Source organism: Topomyia yanbarensis, chromosome 2, assembly GCF_030247195.1.
Source record: "Topomyia yanbarensis strain Yona2022 chromosome 2, ASM3024719v1, whole genome shotgun sequence".
Classification (NCBI taxonomy): Eukaryota; Metazoa; Arthropoda; class Insecta; order Diptera; family Culicidae; genus Topomyia; species Topomyia yanbarensis.
Genome location: NC_080671.1, coordinates 181,849,403 through 181,873,310, shown reverse-complemented (window position 1 = coordinate 181,873,310; position 23,908 = coordinate 181,849,403). Strand labels below are relative to the sequence as shown.

The following is a 23,908-nucleotide window of genomic DNA, read 5'->3' as shown; positions in this document are numbered from 1 at the left end:
AGAGAAATTTATGACAATTTGTTACATGGGGGGAGTCAAATTTGGGCAATGTTCGAGTTACGTAATTTATGAATGGTTCCCAATGGGCTGATGCTTGAGACCGTTTGTAAATTTCTATGTGCTAAAACGTTCGCTTTATTCCCGAGGTATTTTAATATTGGGCGAGATCGCGGGCGTTCGCGTTTGTGACCAGGTTTGTGTTATCGCGAAAGCCACGTTTGTACGTTTGGAATAAGAGGGATTGTTAGTGTATGAGAAGAAGCAATTTATTGTGTTAGTCAGTGTTAGTATGTTCTCTACTAAGGAGAAATATAGCATTGTAAATTATTCTTGATGAAAGCCTATGTTCAGGCACATTATCTGCTACAATTCGTTTCATTTCAGTATATCTAACGCTATTTTGAAATATAGAAAGGGACCGTTCATAAATTACGTAACGCTTTGGGGGGGGGGGGGTTGAGTTACGACAAATTGTGACATGTTGTGACGTATGAGGAAGGGGGAGCGAACTAGAACATTACGTAACGTGTTTTTACCGAAGAAAAAAAAATTTAGGGGGATTCATTACGTAATCAGGGCCCCCTCCCTGATAAAGAAATTTGTGACAATTTGTTACATGGGGGGATGGGAGTCATGGCGTGTTTGCAAGTAGTACCCTCGGTTCAACAACACGCCTAAAACCCTTCCTATTCCTGCATCGTTCGCAGATTTCAGTCCATCTCTTACTCGGTAGAACAGCAAGCAACGAACGGCACAAAAAGGTAATGCAGGACCTCCCAATATTTGTATGGGTTTCTTTGGATCCCCATACTGTCTGAAATAGCTGCCTCATGGATGAACATGTTCTTTTTCCGTGAACTTTTCAATAAACTACTTTTTTTCGAGAGTTGTCCTACTGGAGCTATAGAGCTAGGTTCTCGGAAGGGCTCCCCGTCAGAATCACATACCACAATTTGCAGACGAGACAGGCAATGTCGCCCACTGAAACACTACATTAGGCCAATTGTAGCGGGCCGTACAATGTACGGTTCAGGTATGTGCGGGCGCAGGGACTCGCGATCGCGTCTATCATCGCGAAGGACTCGAACATTTGTACGTTAACGTGCTCGATCGCGTGTGCGTTTGTATGTCGCGTGTGCTAACGTGTATGTAACTTCGCGTGTATAAATTCTATTTCATAACCGTGTGCCTTTCGCATATTCGCGTGTGTTCTAGAATGATCGCGCGCGGACCGTGAATCTAATACTTTATTTTTTGGTGTGCTGCTAAGATGCTAAAAGTGTGAGATCTTACATATCACTAGAGTGCCCGGTGATGTCGCCATGGAACGTGTTGTCTAGTGGATGTGTGCTTTATTTTTTAATTGGTCCTACTGAATGTATGGACCTAAGTTATTAGGACGGAGAGTAATGGCTTCCGGACGTGACCGATTCATGAGCGCGCGAAAAGACGTTTGTAGGTTCGTGTTTGAGACAGAGTTTGAAACTTCGTGAGTGCTAAAACGGTTCTCCGTATTACCGGGGTGTTATTAAGTTTGCGAGATCGCGAACGTAGGTGTGCGTTGTTAATTGCGAAGGGCTTAAGCGTTCGTACGTCAACGTTTTTGTCACGTGTGCTCGCGTTCATGTAACTTCGCGTGTACAAGACTGGATTTTGTAACCGTGTGGCATTTCCTATATACGCGTGCGTTCTTGGATGGTCACGCGGACTTTCATTCTGATAGTTAGTTTTTGGTGTACAATTCACATTGTTAACAGCGCTACACAGTTAAGCGAGCCCCTCGGCGCCCATGCAACAAATCAACAACACTAACCGCGCCTTCCGCCTTCTCGGGGGATTGGCACGAATAAGGGTGACGTGAAAGACAGTCGAACAAGCGGAGGAAATAGTTGTCAAGTCATTTCGTGAAGAACAATCGTAAATTGTATAACCTAAACTATCACAGTTAGAAGCATTTAATAATTTTCTAGTGTGTGAGGATTAGTGAGCGGTATCGATTATTTGCAATTCTTAATTTAGTCAATTCTATTTGTGAAAAGGTGAGCCTATATTCAATTTAAGAGCTAAAACTAAACCTAAAACTTACAGCTACAGTACGGATCAAGATAGTACGGGGACAACCTAGTACGGATCTAAGAGTACAAGTACCGCCTTGAAGCTCACGTTCGCGTAGAAATCAGTACAGTGCTGAACTGAGTCGTTAGGGTGAGTGGTCAGATTGTCAGCTAACAAATAGATTTGATGTATAAATTGCATATAGTGTCGCCAGATTGATCGCTCTCCGGAAAGTTTAAACACGTTGCAGGACAGTACAGTCACTAAAAGTAAGGGAATGTATGCATTATCCTATCAAACTAAAACCTTAATCATTCTAGGAATTTTATAATCATCCCATACGTTTCATCTACAATAAAGTGAAGATTGATAAAATCTGCGAGTACTCACTGCTGTCGAGCAACATCTTATAAAATTCTTTTACGAGAATTGCTTCACGGAGGAAGGATGTCATCCAGGAAAGCCAAATCCGGATCCAGCAAGAAGACGGTCGATAAGGTCACCCCAGGTGGTGATGCGGCAGTTGACGGTCACAACGTCCAAGCGACTACGACTGAGCTGCAGAAGGACGAAACGAACGCTAAGGATTCGGCGATTAAAGTGTTTGTCCATCCTCCCCCCAGCGAACAGGTAAATGATAAAGTTACCAATGAATCCAACCGGCGGGGAGCAAATCCTAAGGAAAAGGATACCGCCGAGAAAAATAAAACGAACGTAGTCAAACGTAATCCGTTCCGCCGCGTACGAAAGAATCGGGTCGGTCATTGTCAAGTGTGTGATGAGCGTGATAATAGTCGAATGGATCAGTGTGACGGTTGCAATGAGTGGTATCATTTCTCGTGTGTAGAAGTGTCAGAAGGGATTGCTGACGTGAGCTGGATCTGCATGAACTGCGAACACGCAAAGGATCTAACCCCTTCCCCTCTGCATACCCCCAACGTAAGCAGTACCACATCCACTGTACGGTCAAAGAGCAAGGCAAGCAGCATCGGAAGTCAGGCCAAACGGAGACAAGCTTTGGAACTACAATGGTTAGAGGAGGAAAAGGAGTTGGAACGACGATATTTAGAACTCAAGTACAAGATTCTGTTAGAGGGCGGTAGCGACTGCTCGTCGATTGTTAGTGAACCCCAATCAGTATCAATGTCGAAGGTGAAGAAGTGGATAGACGACACGGATGGATACGGCGAGAAGGTTGACTGCGGATCTGAAGCCGAGGAACTAGAGAAACGTCCACCGAGGAACTCGACTGCGTCTATAGAGCACCATGCTCCAGTTCCAGATCAGCAGCGTGCGACTCAAGTTAATATCCAACTCCGACGACCCCCACAACGTGTTTCCGGCCAACAAGAGACTCGGCCAATCTTCGGCAGCTCCCATATGCGACAATCAGTCGCTCTCGCACCGGAGGCTGGATCATGGGTCGAAGCGAATGCGTTTGTACCAGGTCAGCGTTCCACCCCCGTTGGACGACCATCCCTCCCAGCGCATGGGCTCAGTGACGACACGGCTTGTGTGTTGAATCGAAGTCAAATCGCCGCACGCCAGGCAGTTTCGAAGGATTTGCCGGACTTCAGTGGTAATCCGGAAGATTGGCCGCTGTTCTTCTCGATGTTTAACTCGTCGACTCAGATGTGCGGATTCTCCAATGAGGAAAATATGTTACGGTTGCGTAAGTGCTTGAAAGGAAGAGCATTGGAAGCAGTAAGATGTCGCCTGCTCCACCCATCGAACGTTGCGGGAGTCCTTTCAACTCTCAAGATGCTCTATGGACGACCGGAAGCAATCGTGCAGGCGGTTATCAAGAAGATACGATCATTGCCGTCACCGAGCATAGAGAAGTTGGAGACAGTGGTGAACTTCGCGCTGACAGTTGAGAATTTGGTCGCTACCATTCAAGCGTGTGAGGTTAGTGACTTCGTCTACAATGCATCGCTGCGATACGAGTTAGTAGGGAGGTTGCCACCAACGTTGAAGCTGAGCTGGGCCAGGTTCTCAAGGAACAACCCTACTCCGAACCTATTGGATTTCAGTACGTGGCTGTACGAGACAGCAGAGGATGCAAGTGCGGTCGTAGATACCGTATTCAGCGATCAACGGTTTCGCGGTACTAAGCGGGATGGCTTCTTGAATGTTCACTCGGAAATAGACTCTAAGGATTCGAAATCAGCCAACTCTCCACAGAAACCAACCATCGTTGACACCAAGAAGTGCGTGGCGTGCAAAGGGGATTGTACGATGCTGGCCAAGTGCAAACAGTTCGTAGACCTAAGCTACGATTCGAAGTGGGCGACAGTAAGAGCTTACAAACTTTGTCGTAAATGCCTGCGTAAACACAACGGGTCATGTAGACAAGAAAAACCATGCGGAACGAATGGCTGTACATATCTGCACCATCCTCTGCTTCACGGTTACGGAAACCCTCGATCTGGTGAATCTCCTACAGCAGCCGCTGTTTACGAGAAGAGTTGCAACGTGCACCAAGTGCAGTCGGAGATCTTGTTCAGAGTAGTTCCGGTCATTTTATACGGCCCATCGAAGGCAATTCGAACCTACGCATTCCTGGACGACGGCTCAGAACTCACGCTTCTAGAACAGAGTTTAGCAGACGAGCTTGGGTTAAGGGGACCAAAGAATCCACTGTGCCTGAAGTGGACAGGCGAAACCACCAAGATCGAAAACAGATCACAAAACGTTAGTCTTCAAATCTCCAGTGTAACGAACCCGATCAAGAGGTATGATCTCTCCAGTGTACGAACGATCAGAAATTTGCAGATCCGACCACAGACTCTCCTTACCTCGGAGTTGCAACAGAGATACCAGCACCTCATGGGACTACCGATTGAGTCGTATAACGAGGCCAATCCGCGAATCCTAATCGGCTTGGATAATGTCACTCTCGGATATGCAATGAAGAGTCGCGAAGGACAGTCAAATGAGCCGATTGCAATCAAAACACGGCTCGGCTGGATTGTTTTCGGCAGTTGTGTGGGAGAGAAGAATGCTGGGCACTACGTAAACTATCATGCGCTACAGATTTGCCAGTGCAACAGAGAGACCAGTGAAGATCTTCACGAACTCGTCAAAGGTTATTTTGCCCTCGACAGCTTGGGCATATCTAAGCAAAGTAAACTACTTCTGTCACACGAGGACCAACGAGCACAGTCAATGCTGGAATCACTCACTCGGCCCGTAGACAGCCGTTTCGAATCCGGGCTTCTATGGAAGTACGATTCGGTCCGACTTCCGGATAGTGCAGCGATGGCACTGCGAAGATGGCGATGCCTAGATAACCGCATGAAGAAGGATCCACTTCTGGCGGGAGAATTGAACGCGAAAATCCAGGATCATATCAACAAAGGCTACATTCGCAAGTTGTCCGCGGAAGAGCTGGAAGTAAACCGCCCACGAGTTTGGTACCTTCCGATATTTCCAATCGTCAATCCGAACAAGCCGGGCAAAACGAGACTCGTATGGGATGCAGCTGCCACCGCCTTTGGAGTTTCACTCAACTCAGTTCTGTTAAAAGGCCCAGACCAACTGACATCTCTTCTATCTGTTCTGATCCAGTTCCGGGAATTTCGGACAGCGGTATGCAGCGACATCCGTGAGATGTACCACCAAGTAAGGATGCGGGAGGACGACCAGCATTGCCAACGCTTCTTCTGGAAGGCCTGCGAGACAGATATCGACCCTAGCGTCTACGTAGTGCAGGTAATGACGTTCGGCGCATGCTGCTCGCCGAGTACGGCACAATACGTAAAAAATTACAATGCAAAGAGATTCGAACAAGAACACCCAGAAGCAGTTCACGCAATCGTAAAGCAACACTACGTTGACGATATGCTTCTGAGTGTGGAATCTGAGGAGGAAGCAATACAAGTGGTTCGAGAAGTACAGACAGTGCACAGATCAGCAGGCTTCGAAATGCGGAACTGGATCTCCAACTCACCCAGAGTTGTGGCAGCTATGAGCGAAACAGGCTCCGATGAGAAAAGCCTCAGTATCGGCGACAAACACGTGTCAGAACGGGTTCTCGGAATGTGGTGGAACACCTCAACAGACTGCTTCACATATAAAATGTCACCGCGGTACGAGCAGCTACTGATCAGTGGGCGGCGACGACCGACAAAACGCGAAGTGCTTCGGACGTTAATGATGATATTCGATCCCTTAGGACTCATAGCACACTTCCTAATGCAACTAAAATCCTTGCTGCAAGAAATCTGGAGAACTTCAGTCGGCTGGGATAACCCCATCGATGAGTCGTTGTTTCAAAAGTGGTTGTCATGGCTGACAGTGTTGCCGCAGGTATCGTCTATCGAAATACCTCGATGCTACCGAACACTCACATCCGCGACGGACGGAACGGTGGTACAACTGCACACGTTCGTCGACGCAAGCGAGAACGGTTTCGCAGCTGCAGTGTATTTGCGTTTTCAGGAAAGAGAAACCATCGAATGCAGACTGGCCGGAGCAAAGACGAGAGTCGCGCCGTTAAAGTTTCTCCCCATTCCGAAGTCCGAACTGCAAGCCGCTGTGATAGGCGTGAGATTAGCGGGAACCATTGCCAAATCGCTATCCGTCAAAATCAATCAACGTTTCTTCTGGACTGACTCCAGAGATGTCCTCTGCTGGCTCAACTCGGATCACCGTCGGTATAGCCAATTCGTGGCCTTCCGTGTTAGCGAGATCCTGGAAACGACGAACGTCAACGAATGGCAGTGGGTGCCAACGAAGCTGAACGTGGCAGACGAGGGAACCAAATGGACACGAGCTCCAGATATGACAGCCTCTAGTCGATGGTTTTGCGGTCCCAATTTTCTCTGGCAACCGAAGGAAGCATGGCCTGTTTCCCCGCACTCATTTGGATCGACTAAAGAGGAGTTGCGGCCTCATCTTCTGCTTCATACCGTGCCGTTGGACCCAGTGGTTCAGCCACATGATTTCTCGGAATGGTCTTCTCTACTGCGCCGAATGGCTTATGTGACCCGTTTCGTAGACAACCTGAGGCAAGCTAAGATGAAAAAACCAAGGCAGAGTGGCCCTCTGACTCGCGACGAGCTAAGAAAGGCGGAAAATTACCTGTTTCGTCTTGCACAGGGCAGTGCGTATCCCGATGAGATAGCAGTCCTGAATGAACCCTTATCAACCACCCAGCAACGCAAGTTTATAAAAAACAACAGTTCGCTACGCAAGATGTGCGCCTTTCTTGACAAGGATGGCATTCTAAGGGCCCGCGGCCGAACCCAAGAATGTAAATTCACAGATTACGACGCCGCTAATCCGGTTATTCTTCCACGGAATCACCACATCACTAGGCTTATCGTGTCCAACGCACACAAGCAGTTTAACCACCAGAACCATGAGACGATCATCAACGAGCTTCGCCAGCGATTCCGCAGTCCACGTCTGAAGGTAACATACCGTGCAATTCGGAAGGAGTGTCAACAGTGTAAAAATAACCAGGCTGCCCCGCAACCACCTGCGATGGCCGATCTACCACTCGCTCGCCTGGCTGCCTTTGCTCGACCATTTACGTACATGGGGATAGATTATTTTGGCCCAATGACGGTATCCGTCGGATGACGCACAGAAAAACGTTGGGGGGTACTGGCAACATGTCTTACCATTCGCGCCGTACACTTAGAACTCGCTCACACACTGACGACAGATTCCTGTATCATGGCTATACGCAACATCTTCGCTAGAAGGGGAGTTCCGGCAGTGATCTACAGCGACCGTGGCACAAACTTCCAGGGCGCCAGTAAGGAGCTACAGCTAGCGCTACAGGAACTCGACGACGACCGGCTGATGCGGGAGTTCACCACGGCTCGAACGGAATGGACTTTCAATCCGCCAGCCTCTCCTCACATGGGAGGAGCATGGGAACGTCTGGTTCAGTCCATGAAACGGAACCTAACTGTGCTGCAATCGAATGCTACGCCAACTCACGAGGTGCTCCAGAACGCGTTGGTGGAAGTTGAGAACGTTCTCAACTCGCGGCCACTCACTAGCGTCCCGCTGGAAAACGACGAATCTCCAGTGCTGACGCCCAATCACTTTCTGCTGGGTACGCAAAACGGCTTACGACCGTGGGTGCCATTCGACGACAGCTCTGCAGCTCTACGAAACAGCTGGCAACGTTCGCAGGACATGGCCAACCGATTCTGGAAGTTGTGGGTTAGAGACTATCTTCCAACGCTTACTCGGAAACCGAAGTGGCTCACAACAGCAAAACCCATTGCAGTCGGCGACGTTGTCATCATCGTGGACCCAAATCTACGGCGAAACTGCTGGCCGAAGGGTCGAGTTATCTGCGTCAAACCTGGTGCAGATGGACAAGTGAGATGGGCGACGGTGCAGACGGCCAACGGAATCTACGAGAGGCCTGCCGTTAAACTCGCTGTCCTGGACGTAGGCGTTGAGATGAATGCTTCAGGGAGACCCTTACTGCATTCCGGGGGGAGTGTTAACAGCGCTACACAGTTAAGCGAGCCCCTCGGCGCCCATGCAACAAATCAACAACACTAACCGCGCCTTCCGCCTTCTCGGGGGATTGGCACGAATAAGGGTGACGTGAAAGACAGTCGAACAAGCGGAGGAAATAGTTGTCAAGTCATTTCGTGAAGAACAATCGTAAATTGTATAACCTAAACTATCACAGTTAGAAGCATTTAATAATTTTCTAGTGTGTGAGGATTAGTGAGCGGTATCGATTATTTGCAATTCTTAATTTAGTCAATTCTATTTGTGAAAAGGTGAGCCTATATTCAATTTAAGAGCTAAAACTAAACCTAAAACTTACAGCTACAGTACGGATCAAGATAGTACGGGGACAACCTAGTACGGATCTAAGAGTACAAGTACCGCCTTGAAGCTCACGTTCGCGTAGAAATCAGTACAGTGCTGAACTGAGTCGTTAGGGTGAGTGGTCAGATTGTCAGCTAACAAATAGATTTGATGTATAAATTGCATATAGTGTCGCCAGATTGATCGCTCTCCGGAAAGTTTAAACACGTTGCAGGACAGTACAGTCACTAAAAGTAAGGGAATGTATGCATTATCCTATCAAACTAAAACCTTAATCATTCTAGGAATTTTATAATCATCCCATACGTTTCATCTACAATAAAGTGAAGATTGATAAAATCTGCGAGTACTCACTGCTGTCGAGCAACACACATTCTGACAGGGAGTAAGTTACCCCATATCACTAGAGTCCTCGGTCATGTCGCCATGTAACGTGGTGTCCAGTGGATATGAGAGCTTTCTTTTTTTAATTGATCCGATTGAAGGCATGGACCTAATCTGCTGATATCAAGGATACAAACATCCGGAAGTGACCGATTCATGATCGTGCGACCGCGGGAGTTTTTAGGTTCACGCTTGAGACCGCGTTTGAAAATTTATAGGAGCTGAGACGTTCACTTTATCACCGGGATGTTATCATGTTTACGAGATCGCGGGTGTAGTTGCCGGGGATGGTCGCGAAGGGCTCAAGCATTTGTATATTATCGTGTTTGTCACGTGTATGTGACTTCGCGTGTAAAACTTCGATTTTATAATGACGCAGTTTGATCGCGCGCGGACCGTGAATCTGATGTTTAATTTTTAGTGTATGGTACAGATGGTAGTCCGTTTCCCTATGGGGAAACTTGAGTTCCAGGTCATGTCACCATGGAACGTGTTGTTTAGTAAATATGAGCGTCACTTTTATGATTGGTTCAATTGAAGGCATTAGTCCAGACTGGTAAAACTTTCGGACGTGACCGTTTCATGATCGCGCGAGTGGTGGGTTAATGTTTAAGACCGCGTTTGGAAGTTTAAAGATGCCACGTTTACTTAACTACCGGGGTGTCTTCATGTAGGCAAAATCGCGGGCGTAAGTATATGTGGATTATTGCAATTACATGGTCGCGTTTGTGGCCAGGTTTGTGTTATCGCGAAGGCCACGAGCGTTTGTACCTATATGAGTATAGATAGCGTATGGTAGAGATATAATAATAAAAGGAATCATAACATGCCGAATAAAGAAAAAAAAGATGCAAAGAGCTTGACTAGAAGTGTATAAATTGAACAATACTATTTTGGTATACATAAATAATGGAAAAGCAAACTTATTGATGTACAAAAGAAACAGACCAATGAAGTAGAATAGAAAAACACATGTAACATGCAATCAAACTCGTCTATATGCAGCAAATGTTGTATATTTATCATTACCGACAATTGCATGCTGTTAGACTTTGATCATGCTATGCTGGCCGGGAATGGATGACTCGCGTGCGTCGGTAAATTTATTTCACCCTAATTTATCCAGCCCGATTTTTCCGAATGAATAGAACCAAATGCTCAGATTGATCACCAGAAGTATTAGCCACTATTCTATCATATACGTCAGTTCTGCATCCATTCCCTGACCCAACTATCACAAATACTCAGACGAATACATACATAGATAGACATACGACTAGCACATAACAGTTGTACACTAGAACGAAAAACTACGATTATCACAAAGCTACAACTAATAGGTTTCTACTTATTCTACTTTATTAAATTAATTTAATTATTAAATTAATTTAATTAGTATATGCACGATGACGAAGTCGACCGATAAATGGACACACAATGACTCCCTCTCCAATGCCCCGTCCACGAATACCACCAATAGAACAATATTTGCAAATACGGCACACAGCAAAAGTCAATCTACGTCGATCCGCCAGTCGGCCACGCCACCGCGCATAGTCCAGTGGTTTAGCGTTTGTATGCGCTGGTGCAGAGTATGAAGCAACATATAACATAAAAAAGGCGCATAAGCCCTTTCGGTCTCCTCGATGCACCACTATCGAGGCGTAATGCAGTACACATCTTAAAGCAATTGATGTTTGCAGTACCGTCAAACCCCTAAACCTTGGGGAGGGCTACTTTTATGGTACAGAAAATATATCGGTACCCATATTCATGTCAGTTGTTTTTGTGTGGAGTAGAAGTGATTAAAGAATCGACTCGAAGTTATAGGTGTGCAAAAATTATATAGTTTCGTTACATAGATTTTTTTAGATTTTAGGATGACGCCTAGTCATAACTTATGATCATCGCATAAAAGACTTAGTACTTCAAACACTACTAATACTTGAATAGCCAACCACCATACATAGCACATCCTTTCTCAATTATCTATTTGTTACTGGTTGATTGTTGGTTATGAGCGGGTAAATAGAGGAAAGGTATAGAACAGTAAAAAGGCTCATATCAACCCTCCCGGCCTCCTCGATACACCAGTATCGAGGCGCATTGTAATCAACATCTTGAGGCGGGCTTCTTATATAAATCAAATCCTGGGTAGTCATAATGATTGGTAGATTATCAACATGAGAACTAATTAACCTCTAGTAGGGTTACTGCTCCGTAATTCATCTTAACACCTCTCTTCATCCCACCCATTTCAACAAATTGGTTAGAGCAGTATCTGCTATCTCTACGCATTAGCTCGTTGGGGGGGTTACGTTGAAATCCACTTTTCGCTTCGCTCAAACGTGAGCATTTTACATTTTCCAGGCAAAAAATTTAACTGTACTACTCTTTAGAAACGAATCAAGGATGATGATACCTATTTAAGCGCAATCCTGTCACTCTAAGTCGAGTTATCAACGAAATAGTGTGATATCCTAGTAGAACTTGGTGCAAATAGAGCGAAGGTCCTTATATTTAGATAACTCTATTGAATCTATTGTGGCTTGGTGTTTACAATAGCGTCAATCTCATCAACCTGCGAGAGGGAATTTGTATATAATGATATATCACATATTAATAATTGTCTAGCTTTTTATGAAGAAATTATCAAGTCATTTATTAATTGATTATATTATGTAAATGATCAAAGCGTGCGAACATACCATGTTTAGATGGGTTAGCAACGAACTTGGTATTCATTCACTTGAAGGTATTCAGAAAGAACAGTTCAGTTTTCCATCACGCAGGATTTGGGTTCAGTTACAATACTAACAAGTTAATTATTGTTACGTCAACAGTTCGTACAACCATTGCCCCTTGTAATTTTTTTATTGCTAAAATGGTTTTCCCGAATCTCAGGACATTTTTTATTATGCAGGGTGTTTGGTTCATGATTAAGAATCTCTCGAGGAGTGATTGCCTGTCATATTTGGAGAAAAAAAATCGTTCTACACATACCATCAAATCTCAACCGTTAGAGTTATTGAACTTTTTGTGTAAAAAACTTACTTATCTTAAAATACCTCTAACTCGAAAAGTAAACCTCGTATTTTAAATCTTTAAGTTACATTGGAAAGGTGAGAAAATTGAAAGGTGTTCTCATATCTCTCAGTTAATTGGTTTTATTTACCTTTTAGTTGTAAAGTAGTTCAAAGTTGGTGTTTTTGATGAGGTTCTTGTTAATTTTCTCAAAATAATGAATTATGATTATAGCAATATCTATTATCCAAAAGATGGGTTTGAGGACGATTTATAATTTGTTCTTCAACATGATATTCCTATCTTTTCACGATTCCTTGTAATTTATTTTCAATTTTTTCATGTAATCGACCTGCAAGTGCTTAAAAGACTTTAATCTTTAAAATATGCTTTATATCGTTACTACCAGGGCTTCATTGGAAAATTGAGAAAATTTCCTTTCGATGTATGTAAAGATATCTTTTAGTTAAGTGTACTAAATGACTTTTTACTAGTAAAATAACTCAAAATTAGTTTTTTTGAGTTTTGTAATTATTCTAATTATTAATCAACTAATTTTATCATCACTATTGTTCATTTGGTGGCCCTTAATATTCTCTACAACTTGTTATTTGACACTTTATCCCTATCGCTTTTCATTTCGCTGCAATTTAATAGTTAGCACAGCGTGGCCTCATCACAAATGTAGTGGATTCGAAATCGTTGTTTTTGTATATAAAACGAGGTGATAAAAATGATGTTGCTTCGTAGCTAAAAGAGATAACTGAATGGAACCAAAGAAAGAATTGCAAAACTTGCTGAGATGCATTATTTCCATGATAATAATGGTGCTGTTTCTCATTTACTATTGCAAGAAAATAACGAAAATGCTGATAATAACACTAACTTTAAAATATTAATTTCTAAAAGAATACTAAATTCACTTAACTGAAAGGTATTTATACCTTTTTTTATGCAAAATTTTCCTAGCTTTCGAATAAAAATAAGGAAAGGTACAATAAGTGCCATACTTGTTCAATAAGAGCTAGTTTAAGTGAATATGAGATAAAAATATCCAAGTTCAATAACCCAAACACATGAAAACAAGAAAAGATAAGCGTATCATGTCAAGGAACAAATTATGCAACTCTTCAAGACTAAAAATTTGAATTATTAAAATGGTGATGTTATCTATTAAGATTTTCGCGAAATGGACGAAAAATCGATCAAAATTGTTAAATTTTAAATAAATTTCTTTGAAAAGGTTACTTAACCTCATTAGCTGAAACATTTGAGGACATTTTTCAACGAAAAATATTCTCACCTATCCAATGGATCCAAAAGATTTGAAATACAAAGTATATTTTTTGAGTTAGAGCTATTTTAAGACAACTAAGTTTTTAACATAAAAAATTCAATAACTTAGTAAAGGTTGAGATTTGAAGGTATGTGTAGAACGTTTTTTTTCTCTTTATATGACAGTCAATAATCCCTCGAGAGGTTCTTAATCATGAACCAAGTAACTTGTATCTATCAAAATTTTGACGAGCTGTGTCGATCAATTTCGCAACCTATCTTATTATATGACCCCTTTGGTGGTGGAAACCCTTTGTTAGAAAAGGCTGCAGCAGAAGCTAAAAATCACGTATTTTGTTTGAGATGCTTCGTCCAACATTTATTTTTATGCTTCCTAGAAACCTTCTCGTCCTGGATATGAAACTATTAGCAATTTCGTTTTTGCCTTGTGTTAATACCATCAGTGTAGTGATTTGTAATTTTTGTAATTTGTTAAACGTACGGTAACCTGTTACATGTGTTTAATGTAGGTTTAGGAGATAAACTGAATATACCCAAGTTTGAATGAGTGCAGCACCGTCTACACCGGTCTAGTGCATTGTCAAAAACAAAAATAACATATGACAATCGTATCATAAAAACAGCGCATTACCTCGAGCACCACTAAATCAGGACGATTATTTTTGAAATTGGTATCAAAGCGCTAGGATATGTAGAGCAAAAACAAATATTTACAATTATGTATATTAATATTACATATTTTTATTTATGTAGACTGATGGCAAAAATATACTTATGTTCAACTAAATGGTATTTATTAGAGAACCTGACAATCGAAACTACTTATCCGGTCAAGAGAGACTAAATTTTCGGCAATTGGAAAAAAATAATCTGCCTCCAATCGCAAGTCAGTTTCATGTAAACAGGGGATCCCATTGACTTGCGATTATGAACCATAATGTTATGCCGAATCAAGCATGTATGAATGTTGATCTCGAACAGTGAAATCAATGACGGTGTTGTCCTTAGTAGGGTGTCACTGCTAACAATGCCCTACTATCAGAGCATCCCGATAACTCATTCCAAACCAATCTTGTGGAATTTTCGTTTTTTCATACACTACATCACCGGTAGAACACCACCTACACTCGCCTTGATGCACTATGCGCTTATCTCTTTCGTCCTCTACGCTGGTATAGCCCCGATACAAAATCGAAAACCACATCAGAAGAATATATCTTTGGCAAATTTCGCCACTCCCGGAAACACCGACAGCAACATGAATAGCATCTTCGTAATAACTAAACCTGATGAAATGACGTTTATTATTATCGTACACGCAAGTGAACATTAAACTTCACAAACTCACTTTTCACATCGTTGTGAGTCTGATATTCAACAAAAATGAATACCTACGCACTTTTCGTCGTCCGTAGATGATCGATAAATTTACAAAATATTTTAACTTTTTTATCTCGGACTAACACCAGTCCATTATCAGAGGTTCCTAAACCGAAAGGGTAATCATGCACCATTTGATGTCATTGTCCGCTGAAGGAAATGGGACACAAATGAAAAAAAATACTGCATGTCTACTCAGTGAGATTAGAAATCTTTTTCCGTCTGCCGAATCTGTGTGCGTGACTGCTCCGGAATTTTTACCGATTTCCGAAATTAGAACATGATTCGCAAATAGATACAGCGGAAACTTGTTTCCGGCCTTCATTACCTTATCACACAGGGTTTTCACTTGAGTTTCGGTCAGTTGTTTGCACTCGTTCAGTTGTTCGATCCATTGGTCCAAATCTTTGAGTGTCGCCTTGTCCTCCATCCTGTTATTTTCACTCTTTGCTACTACTCGATCGATCTGCTAAATCTTGCCACTTTTTTGCTTTTCACCGGAACACAGAGTGTACACTTGCACTAAAAAACGCGAGGACCGGTTCGTGCGATTACGGTAGTATTCACGCACGGAAAATACGAATAAAATACCGACCGAATTTCAACTCCCGAGCCAATCTCAAGCACACTTCTAACAAAATGGCCGCAGCGTTGCGGAAAATCAATCAAAATTGATTGATACTAGACTGGTCGTACGTCGACCGCAGATTGTCGAGAAATGTCAAAACACCGCTACCCGATGTCGACTTATTTAAATTTACCCAGTTAACGAAAGGGCGACTAGGCGGGTTAAAATACATGCCGGCGAACGGTATCGACTTATTCAGCTGGGTTGGTATTGTGCTGCTTTGACGTTCAAATTGGGAGGAAAACGAAACTTTTACACGGCGAATTGGGAGGCAGCAAACCGTTTCTGGGCCTAAGGGGAGGGCGGTAGTATAAAAATACGAGATTTCAGTGTGCGTATTTTAAACGTCAGATATCTCAATAGTCTTATTGACTTATTTGACGTCTAGGATACCCAGTAAAAAAGGCAGACGATCATGGTCAGGCGATTTAAACAATTTGACCACTTTGACGTTTGACTCAACGCGCTTGTGCTAATTGGGTCATTAAGCTATATATAGTTTTCCGTTCCATTCGATAAATTTTAGGTCCAATATACATAATATAACATTACTTCAAAAAAAAATTCGTTGAAATACCTAAAAACGATTTTTTTTGTTTTTTAAAATAAATCTTATGTAAACTTGGCAACCATACATAGGAAAACTGCGGTTGTTTACATCTGGCCTACCAGGACAACACCCAAAATGAAAAAAAAACTATATGCAATGGATGGTGTTTATGTCAAATAAAAATAACCCTGCGGGAAAACCGAGAAAACATGCCTTAATTTTTTCTGACAGGGCATCATTTGTCGTGAAATGCGATATGTCAAATCCTTCCTATAGCGTCAAATCCAGACTGTCAACATATTTCTTTATTTTAAATATTAAAATTATTTTCATGTTTCCTGAGTTGGAAAAAAAACATTGTTGCAATCACGAAAATTAGCTTTATTGATGTAAGTACAGTCGTGATTCGTTGGTTGGGCAACACCTCTGTCCAACTAACGAATTTGATTCGTTAGTTGGACCGACTGACAGATGTCAAAAACTCTCCAAAAGAGACGTTAGTAGTGTAATTGCATCTATTCACATCTCTAATAATTGTCAGATTGACTATCAAAGTAAATTTGACATAAGATTTTGACATTCAGATGCTTTTTAGTTGGACAATGGTCCGACTAGCGGAGGTCCAACTAAAAAGCGGTCCAGTTAAAAAAAGTCCAACCAGCGAATCACGACTGTAATAAAAAACGATTTTTTTCTCATTAATGACCCAATTGCCCCTAAGAACAAATGCAATTTGCGGGTGCGATTTAGAGGCAATTTCAATACTAAGACAAATTTTCTGACGGCTGAAATGGACTTGGTTGTTATTCGCGTTTTCCTAACATGTGCGTTCAAGTTTGGCTTAAAATTATAATTGTTTTTTAAGCAATTCGCATGTTTTCGCTTGTATTTTGTTCGTTTAGTCCACTTCATTTATCCAACGAATCTGGAAAATCGTGGAATCGTGTGAAAGTATACTAGAACAAGATCCCTGACCAAAAGTCTTAACGAACGTCAGATTGTGGTAAGTTTAGGTGTGCAGTACCAATTTCACCATTGATTCTTCCTATAGTTCGGTGGAGATTACCTAGTATGCTAATAAGTTTATGTGAGTAGATAATAAATTCGAAAATAAGTATTATTTATAATTCGACGTCAACATTTCATAAGGCATTATATACAATATGCTCATGTTGAGAAAATGGCGCCTGAAAAATTACCTCGTACTTTATATTCCCATCTATGAACAGGAGCTTGATTTAAGAACCAAACAACTCAATGCCGTGTTAAATTAACCATTTTTTCCGAATAATATACCAGATTTATTAAAAAAAATGTTTTGGTTCCTTTTGAAACATCGCACTGCTTTTGTGCCCCCTCCCAAAATCCCTTTTCGGCGAGACGTTAGTTTATAGTGCGTGCGGGTGAGCCCTTTTGTTTACATCAAATGATTATGTGACGTTTATTTTGATCCCTTTCTTGATGTTGCGATGTTTTTGTTCCCTTTTCAAGTATAGTCTTTCATTAAGAAAAGGGCCCATGAACATTTTTTTCCGTTTTGTTGTTTGGTGTATATGAACCGTTTATTTTTGAGAAGAAGTGAAAAGTTATTTTGCTTATGTGCCTTTTCGATAATCGGCTTATTTAAGGTATGTATAAAGCTTTGTTAGTATCCATTTGAAGTAAGTATTAACCGGAATTGTTTACGTTTTGTTTGTCGGCCTATTTGAAATCACGTGTGTTTTTTGTAAACGGCCAATAAGCATGCTGTCAAAATTCACTTTGAGAGAAAATTGAGCCAAACCGTAACTCGCCGAGAACGGATGTTAACATTTTATGGAAGAAAAAGTTTTCTCTTTCGTCTGCTGCTAAGATTTATAGTCTGCGGCTAATGGTTTGTCCGGAATTTCCCCTCAAAGTGATTTTGACAGCATGCTTATTGACCCTTTTCAAAAAACACGCGAGAAATGTTCTCGTCGAATTTTCATATTAGGCAATTAAGGGTGATTAAAAGGCGCGCTCCGTGGGCGATTTGGCAGCGATTTAAGGACGGGTAGGTCGTAAAAAAAAATGACGGGTTGCAAATCGCCCAAATGATGCAATTGAGATCGACCCCTATCTGCCCTCAATTTGCCGGCAAATTGAAGGGTAAGTAGCTCATCTGAGTTGGAAAATAGCCCGCGTTATCCAGCAAATTCAGCTTTTTGCTGGTGGCTGCGTTTTCAAATGCGCACTCTTTTTTGACAAGCCGTCTGTACAGTGTCATCTTTGACACCTTTGACAAACGGTCCCATCAGCCTTAAGTTTCATGGCTGTCACCTACCCTGCTCATTTATGTTTACAATTCAAACTTCAAATTTGAAATTGAGTGTCGCTGATTGGTTTTCCACAGTATGATAATCGCCCAATTACATTACATATAAGACTGAATAATTGCCGTAATGAACGCTATTGGCGATTTGCGGCAAAACCAAAATTAGTCATGCGACACCTATGATTCAGCTCATGAACTGGCAAAGTGATACAGTTTGCTTTTTTTTTCACCCGCAAGTGAGTCGTAGCTTACTACTAAAACCTCATTTTCTTTTCGGAAAAAGCTTACTCCTGCCAAAATATGAATGAAACGAGTAAGAAATTTAGTTTTATTTGCAACTATTCTGAAATAACAGCCATTTGCAACTATTTGGCTCATACATTTCTTCGAAATGTAATCGGGGTATTATTGTGGTTATAAAAAATCGTTCTGTAAATAGAATTCCAACTCGAAACCGAGACCCAATCAGTTCCAATGCATAACTCCTTCATATTTTGGACTACGTAGGAGATTCAGTGAAGACTATCAGAGAGAAGGATCGGCTGTGTATGATACAAAGCTCCTATTAGCCGGATATATTTTTCCTCGCGTGATCTGGAGAGTTTCATGAATTTACACCATCTCATAAAGGTTTAGCTTAACTTAAGAGGAACGGGAAATGATGTTGCGGCGGCTACGGTGCTCAACAAATTACATTTCGGAACAGCACACATATAGCTTTGTGAATAATATTAGAAATCACCATGTTTTACACTCTTTTCGCAAGATGTTTACTCTTCATCTTATAAAATGATGGCTTTCCTTCATTTTCATAAACAATTATCAACAAATTGTTCGGTGATTTGGTGTTTAAAAGTTATTTTTTACCAATGTTTACAGAAAATATATGCACTATGACAGAACAGAATGAAATCAGCAACACTTTGCTTCCTGCGCTATCTGTGAGCTGTTTCAACGTAGAATCACAGACTAACAGACATAACACTCAAAAACAAAGCTTCACCCGCTTTAACGGTCATTTTAAATATATTTGTAGTTGGGACTGTGGCCACATTTGAAATTATGGCGCCACTGACATATAAACAAGCATATGGGGGATAGACCACTAGTGAAAAATTGTTCCCAAACCTGAAGGGTAACCCACCAGTAAATGAGAGATTGGGACTGTGAATAAAAGGTGGAGCTAGTGTTCTGGGAAAATTGTCGGATCGATGTTTTTTGAGGGAATTCCCTCATAGTGTTATGTCTGTTAGTCTGTGGTAGAATCGCCAATTGGTCAGCCGATTTTTGTATGTCGATTGCGAATAGCGAATAGTTTCGAAAAGCAAATGTTCTGTATCCTCATTTCGAGTTGAGTGCCGCTGTCAAATGGGACTACAGTTGACTGTGCAAACCCGTATCGAAATCTATTTAGTTTTTCAACTGAAAAACAATATTTTTATTTGACTTTCAATTTTTAGTTTAGAGCAGAAGTGAGCGCCTACCACGATCGAAATATTGAGTTTGAAGAACGGTTTCCAAATTTGACAACACTGATAATTTGTCAAAATTGAATTTGGACGGACGACTTGTCAAACCCAGGTAACCAATAAGCATTATAACGTAGCCTAATATCTGCTTTAGATCCACATATAAAGCTATCTTAAAGAGCCGTGAAGCCCTAAATACTGATATTATGCCAGAAAAGGCGAAATATAGTGCTATTACTATACAGAGATTGACAGCTCGTTTCTGCAGTACTAATGCTATTATATAGCACCAGCGCATAAATGTCAATTTTGAAAGTTTTATACTGGCAATACTAATGCTATTAAAAAGTTTTAGTTGGCTGTCATTGTCCGCCATGGTTTTGAAACCATTTCTTATGTTTCCTTTCGGTATGATGAGCAAAAAGATACAATTTTAAAATAAGATGTTCTGTTTAAAACCGTAATTGCATTGTAATGAATATCCTTAATGGGTTTTCGTACTCACATAATATGAATGTTATACACACTTAATTTGAATTACTGGGTACAGTAAAATTTTGCTGGAGTTTTGAACAGCAAACCGTTCGGTAATCAATTCAGTAAAACAATTCGGTTACCGAACTCTTCGCAATCCGTTCTCTCCAAACGTCAAAAAATACTGGTCAGTCAGCAGTTTCCTCTGAAAATGGCGACTTGACAGATGATTTGCTGTACCTGTTTTGTAAATTTTTGACGAGGTTCGGTAATGTTGGTACAATTTTGCCGAACAATCAGTCAGTATTTTACTGGATAATGTTTATGTACCGAAAAAACAGAAGTTCTGATAAATTCGGTGAAAAATATTGCGGGTTTCAGCAAATTATTCGAAAAATTACTGAAAATCGCCAAAAAGTGAAAACTTTACCGCAATTTTTTAAACAACTTGCTGATAGCTCCGTAAAAATATCACTTTACTGTTCATGTCGTCAAAAGAAATTACTGAACAACTTTTTGCTGGTTTAGTGTGTACGAAAATTACCTTTTTAGTCAGTCTCGAACTGAGGTACCTTGCCTCGTCCTTCACGGTAAGTGCGCTGCGTTTGCTCCCTAGACTATATTGCAAATGTTCGATTGAAATGAAATATGCCGATAATAATCTTCAAGAAGAGTTGCATAACAAATAAATCCACAGCATTACAATAGCATTATATCGGCTTTTTATTTGCTCTATAATGGCACTAAATGCACTTGTAAAGCTTACATGCTTTAAAGATCCTTGAAGCATGTACGCGTTATATCAGCTTTATATACGCATATAAAGCAAGCGATAATGCTATATGTCGGCTGTGCAGTTATGCATTATTGATGCTAATATAGACCTTCATTGCATTGTTAATGCTGTAATGGAGTTTCAATGCAACATTAATTCAAATATATAGCCAATATAATGCAATGGCTTAAAGCTTATGGTTACTTGGGAAGTGGGGTACGCACTAGGGGCAGATCACTCTAAAGGCTAGTTTACAGTTCGGAAAACGTGTCACGGGATTTGGGTCCCTGTGTATTTTAAATGGAGCTCGGGATTTTATATCCCGTTACGAGGCATGAGTCTACACAAAAATGACAGTTTTCCTGAAGTGTAAACCCGTCCGCGGGAAAAATCACGGGATTTTAAAGCTCTTCACATCCGGCCTGGAATAATACAACACAAATTGTTTCCGACGGGGAAAATAGTATTTTTATAAGGTTTGCAATTCGCTGCAAGTTTAATACTGTTTGTATTTTTAAGAAGCAGTAGAGTTTTTGGTTTGACAGTTTGGAGAGATCTCGGTGGAAAATTTTCTGTGATCAAATCCCGTGATCCATTTCCCGAGCTGTAAACTGGCCTTTAAGCGGACCCTACACGTGCAGAAATATTGTCAACAAACCAATTATTGATCAATATATTGATCGTGTAATGTCGTTTTGAAAATATTGATCGTGTAGAATTCAAATGGGATTCATCAATACGCTGTCTTGTCAATATTTTTTTGACAATACTCCGGTATTGTGTAGGGTCCGCTTAAGAATGTAAAACAAATTTACACCAAATTAAAAAAATGCATTTAATTGCCATTTTTGCATCAACTTTGCACTCCCTCGCAGAAAAGTTTGTTTAACAAACGTCCTACGCCGATTCACTTTGTTTGACGTTTTGTTGAATGTAGGACTAAAATACATTGCACGCAAAATACGTTACGAATTTCTATTTTGATTTTTTAATTTAGCTGATTTTTTAAAAAGGAATCACACGTGATCTGTCCCTAGATCTATGTACACACATAAGTTATATGTGCACATTGTTATAGAATCGGATATTATGTGCCTTATAGTTATGAAATGTGAATGTAAGATTAATATTTTTTGTAAATACACACATTAGGTTTATGTGCCAGCAAATAGTGTCTATACACACAGAAAAAAAATGTTGGTAAAAATAAGAGTTTTTCACTTTTCGCAAAAAACAACCAACGCATACTCTTAGTTTGAAAATAAAACTTTTGTTTTGAGTGGTATTCTTCATTTGCTTAAAAGGAAAACTTTTACTTTGATTATTATTCTTGATAAATTTAAAAGTTTTACTTTCAACCTAATAGTTGGCGTTGGTTGTTTTTTGCTAAGAGGGGAACACTCTTACTTTTACCAATATTTTTTTCTGTGTGTATGCTTCCGCTAATAGGGATCTTTAATTTGGAAAAATTGTGTCAGTCTTTCATATGTATTGATAGCGGTTGTCCTTACGAGTACACTCATATCATTCTTAAACCTTAATTATTCTTTTCTGATTTTTAAATAAAAAAAGCAAATTAAATTCAACCAACAAACTGACAGTTGTCCTGCTAAATGACGTATCTGCAAATATCTCGTTCGCCTCATTGGTAACCAGGACAGCACCCCACACAGCATGATCTGGTACTTTTGCAATTCGCTAGCAGCCTGCCATCCCAAGTTCCATCTGCAAACTATGGTAGATCTGATAAGGCAACCTATGGAGTCGTACAAGTCGCATGGGTTTGGATGTGTTATTGTCCTAAAAGGAAACAAACTAAAAAATGTTTTTTTTCAATAGTTTCGGACCAAAAACTGAAGAAGGACTGAGATATTAACTCACGGTACTAATCTGCATCAGAATATACCTTAACCCGCACACCCCTAAAGATCCCTATTGCAAAAATCTATGTATAAAATCAATAGGTACCGTAAACCGGGGTGACTTTGATCATCGGGGTGACTTTGATCACTCGAAACTTTTTTCGTAGATCGCTTATTAAACCAGAATAGTCGACCGAATCATTTTAATTTAGAATGATTTTTACTCTAAACATATAAAATACTGATTTGTTATACAAAAACTTAAAAAAACCGAAATTTGACTTTACCTTATTTTTACGAAGCTTCGTAAAGTGTCTATTTTTTATAAAACAAATAAATATCAGATTTGAGCAAAAGTAATAAATTACAAGCGAGTTTTTATTTTCCTTTAGATTGGGATATGCCAAATTTAGTTTTAAGAGATTGTTTATTTTAAATACATTTTTTTTGTAAAACTAGTTGACAATTATTTTAATCTAAAATTCTCAACATTTTTTTATTATTCAATATGCCAACGTGTTAAAATGGATGAAACTTTTTGTACATTGATAAAGCACTGAAATAAAATAATTTTAGCAGTTATAAAGGTCTTCAGAATCTTTTATTCTAGTTGGACACAAATTATACGAATTTTGATTACTCGAATTTTAAGTACATTGAAATACTTTGTATAATACCAATTAACATCTATTTAACAATGAGTATCTTTCCAGAATTAGTTTAGGCAAACATTTGAATGAAAAACATTGACATCAATAACTTAATGTGGGTGAATATGCAGGTTATCAAAGTCACCCTGGAACACGAAAACGGACTTCAACTTGAAATATTTTTTGAAAAAATAGCTGTTAGCGGACAATTTTAGGTAAAACCATTCAATCTTGTTCTCCATACATCAGTACATG

The 23,908-nt window shown here is 40.5% G+C and overlaps 1 protein-coding gene across 1 annotated transcript in view; it reads right to left on the bottom strand.

Annotated features, from left to right (window-relative positions):
* LOC131682312 (serine/threonine-protein phosphatase PP2A) overlaps positions 1–15,609 on the bottom strand; it is a 47,943-nt gene extending 32,334 nt beyond the window's left edge. The window contains exon 1 of the mRNA XM_058963703.1: positions 15,281–15,609. Within this exon, the coding sequence (XP_058819686.1) occupies positions 15,281–15,382 (102 nt within the window). The 5' untranslated portion in view covers positions 15,383–15,609. The remainder of the gene's footprint in view (positions 1–15,280) is intronic.
* Between the last annotated feature and the right edge of the window lie 8,299 nt (positions 15,610–23,908).